Source organism: Octopus bimaculoides, chromosome 25 (assembly GCF_001194135.2).
Source record: "Octopus bimaculoides isolate UCB-OBI-ISO-001 chromosome 25, ASM119413v2, whole genome shotgun sequence".
Taxonomy (NCBI): domain Eukaryota; kingdom Metazoa; phylum Mollusca; class Cephalopoda; order Octopoda; family Octopodidae; genus Octopus; species Octopus bimaculoides.
The window spans coordinates 29,257,503-29,260,746 of NC_069005.1; the positions used below are offsets into that span (position 1 = coordinate 29,257,503).

Sequence of the window (3,244 nt, forward strand, 5' to 3'; positions counted from 1 at the left end):
CATCGGTTTCTTTGAGATCATTTCGTTCCAATGGATTTATGGTAAGTGAGAGTTTTTCTTTGTTTTTTTTTCATTTTTCTCATGATTTAACAATTCAATAAAGCAGAGAAGGAAAATGTGTGAATTGGCGGGGTCAGTAGAGCATTAGATAAAATATTTAGGACACAGGGCAGTATTTGGTACAAATCTCTGCACTGTGAGTTCAAATCCTACCAAAGTAAACGTCACCTTTCATCTTTTCTGAGAGTTAACAAAAAAAACAAAACAAGTACCAATCAAACCCTAATTGACAGAACAAGTACCCTAACCCTAATTGACAGAACTGTAAGAACATTGGATTGTATACCTTGTGGTATTTTTCTGGCTCTTTGCATTCTGAGTTCAAATCCCACCATGGCCTATCTGGCTGATAGACTACAATCTATCATCCAGTTTAATACTCCAATCTGGTACCTTGCATGCTCTTAGCGGTGTCCACACTTGCTGCAAGCGTCCAGGTCAGGTCTTTAATTAGACGATTTCTTTCTCCCCCTCTCTCTCTCTCTCCATCCCTCCCTCCTACCCACCAGTCTTGAAAGACCTGTTACTGGTCATGGGCTACGTTCTGAGTTCAAATTCCGCTGAGGTCAACTTTGCCTTTCATCCTTTCAGGGGTCAATAAATTAAGTACCAGTTACACACTGGGGTTTATGTGATCGACTTAATCCCTTTATCTGTCCTTGTTTGTCCCCTCTATGTTTAGCCCCTTGTGGGCAATAAAGAAATAAGAAACATTAGCACGCCAGGCGAAATGCTTAGCGGTATTTCATCTGTCCGTTTGTCTGTCCTTGTTTGTCCCCTCTGTGTGTAGCTCCTTGTGGGCAGTAAAGAAATAGGTATTTCATCTGTCTTTACTTCTGAGTTCAAATTCCGCTGAGGTCGACTTTGCCTTTTATCCTTTTGGGGTCGATACATTGTGTACTGGGGTCAATCTAATTGACTGGCCCCCTCCCCCAAAATGTTCTACTCTTGTGCCAAGAGTAGAAAAGATTATTATTATTATCATTATTATTTTCTTTTGATTTTTTTTTTTCTTCCTTTATCAGGCAACGTATCAAATGACATCACTCTGATGTTAGGGAAAAAAACATTTATGGTCATGAATTTTTGCTGCAAGTTTATCACGCCCATCATTATGTTCGTAAGTCACAACTTTACTTGCTACAGTGTTGTTGTTGTTGATGATGTTGTTGTTGTTGTTGATGATGTTGTTGTTGTTGTTTATTTATCCAAGGGCCATCTACACAGATTAATTATCTTACTTCATTCAATAAAGGATGGCTGACTGATTTTTTTTTTTTAATCACTTTGTTATTCCTGCTGTTTGTTTCTTTAACTGGTCTCAGTCATTGGATAGTGACCATGCTGGGGCACCACCTTGAAAGGTTTACTCCAGTGATTCTCAACCATTTTCCTACCTACAGACCCTTTGATCCTTATTTTGCTCCACTGGACCCTCAGAGCCAAATGATGTTTAAAAAAATCCTATTATATTTTTATGATTAAATATTATTAAGAATTGCATTTTAAAAAAAACTTTAAATATTTTGTGCATTGTAGAAGTATAACTGATTTATTGCAGATAAATTTTAACAACAAAATCTTATATGAACCCCTAAGGGTCATGTGGACCTTGGTTGAGAACCACTGGGTTAGTCAAAATAATTGGCCCCAATACTTGTCTTTAAGTGTAGCATTTATTCTGTTGGTCTCTTCTACCAAACTGCTAAATTATGGGGATATAAGCAAAAGAAGCAGTGGTGAGGACAAATACATGCACATACACACACACACACATGATGGGCTTCGTCACAGTTGCTCTAGATGCCAGTCAGGGAGACTGAGCTCAGAATTAGCAAAATGAAGGCCAGGGCAGGGTCCATCAGTAACCACTTATTATAGCAGAGTCACCATTGACCCTTTCGTCCTTTCAGGGTCAATAAATGAAGTACCAGTGAAACACCAGGGGGGGGGGGCATGTAATCAACTTATCCCCTCCCCCCAAAAAATTTCAGGCCTTGTGCCTATTAGCAGAAAGAATTATTTCAATGTCCACTTTCCCATGCTTGCATATCTTTTTATCCATCTATCCATTTCTGTCTTTCATTTCAGTTGCTGATATTATTTAAGTTTGTGAAATTCCAGCCAATAAAAATGGGTAGTTATGAGTACCCCATGTCAGCCCAAGTGATCGGATACCTCTTATCAGCCCTTTGTGTCATATTCATACCAGGATATCTTATATATTACTTACTCAGAAACTGCTCGGTTAGTTGGGATTTTTTTTAATGTTTTTTTTTTCCCTTCCTTTGCCTCCAACCCAACCTCTTCCCCTCCCAAATTTTCCCACCCTATTTTCAGCCTTTACCTTGCCCCCACTCTTGTTTGTTAATCTTCTATAATGTCTCATTAATTTTTTTATTATCATTAGGTGAAAGCATGGCTCTGTAATTGCAAATGAAACAATCCTGGGTCTGGGGCTTGGGTTTGATCTTATGATAAACCTACACTGAATGCAAGTAGCTTCTATGCCCTAGTCTCAGTTCAACCAGCCACAACTTTGTGAATGACGTTTCATACACAGGAGTGGCTGTGTGGTAAAAATCATCCTTCCCGACCACATGATTCTGGGTTCAGTCCCACTGTGTGGAAACTTGGGCAAGTGTCTTCTACTATAGCCTTGTGAGTGGATTTGGTAAACAAATTGAAAGAAGCTCGTCATATATATACATATATATATATATATATATATATATATATATATATATATATATATATATATATATATATATACATATATATATATATACATATATATATTATATGGTATATATGTATGTATATGTTTGTGTCTGTGTTACCCCACCATCGCTTGACAACCAATACTGGTATGCTTACGTCCCCTTAATTTAGTGGGGTTTTTTTTTAGTCAAATAAATTGACCCCAGGACTTATGTCTTAAGCCTAGTACTTATTCTATTGGTCTCTTTTGCCAAACAAATAAGTTACAGGGACATAAACACACCAACACACAGATACAAACACACACATACAACGGGCTTCTTTCAGTTTGCGTCTACCGAATCCACTCACAACGCTTTAGTCGGCCTGAGGCTATAGTAGAAGACACTTGCCCAAGGTGCCAAGCAATGAGATTGAACCCAGAACCATGTGGCTGGGAAGCAAGCTTCTTACCACGCCTCTA

At 38.3% G+C, this 3,244-nt stretch overlaps 1 protein-coding gene across 4 annotated transcripts in view; it reads left to right on the plus strand.

The window, feature by feature from the left end:
* Positions 1-2,343, plus strand: part of LOC106871681 (sodium- and chloride-dependent GABA transporter 2) — a 20,441-nt gene extending 18,098 nt beyond the window's left edge. For all 4 annotated transcript variants that reach the window (XM_052976674.1, XM_052976673.1, XM_014918279.2 and 1 more), the window contains 3 exons: positions 1-41; positions 1,086-1,180; positions 2,152-2,343. In XM_052976674.1, coding sequence (XP_052832634.1) covers positions 1-41; positions 1,086-1,180; positions 2,152-2,328 — 313 coding nt within the window. In that variant the 3' untranslated portion in view covers positions 2,329-2,343. The remainder of the gene's footprint in view (positions 42-1,085; positions 1,181-2,151) is intronic.
* Positions 2,344-3,244: the final 901 nt, after the last annotated feature.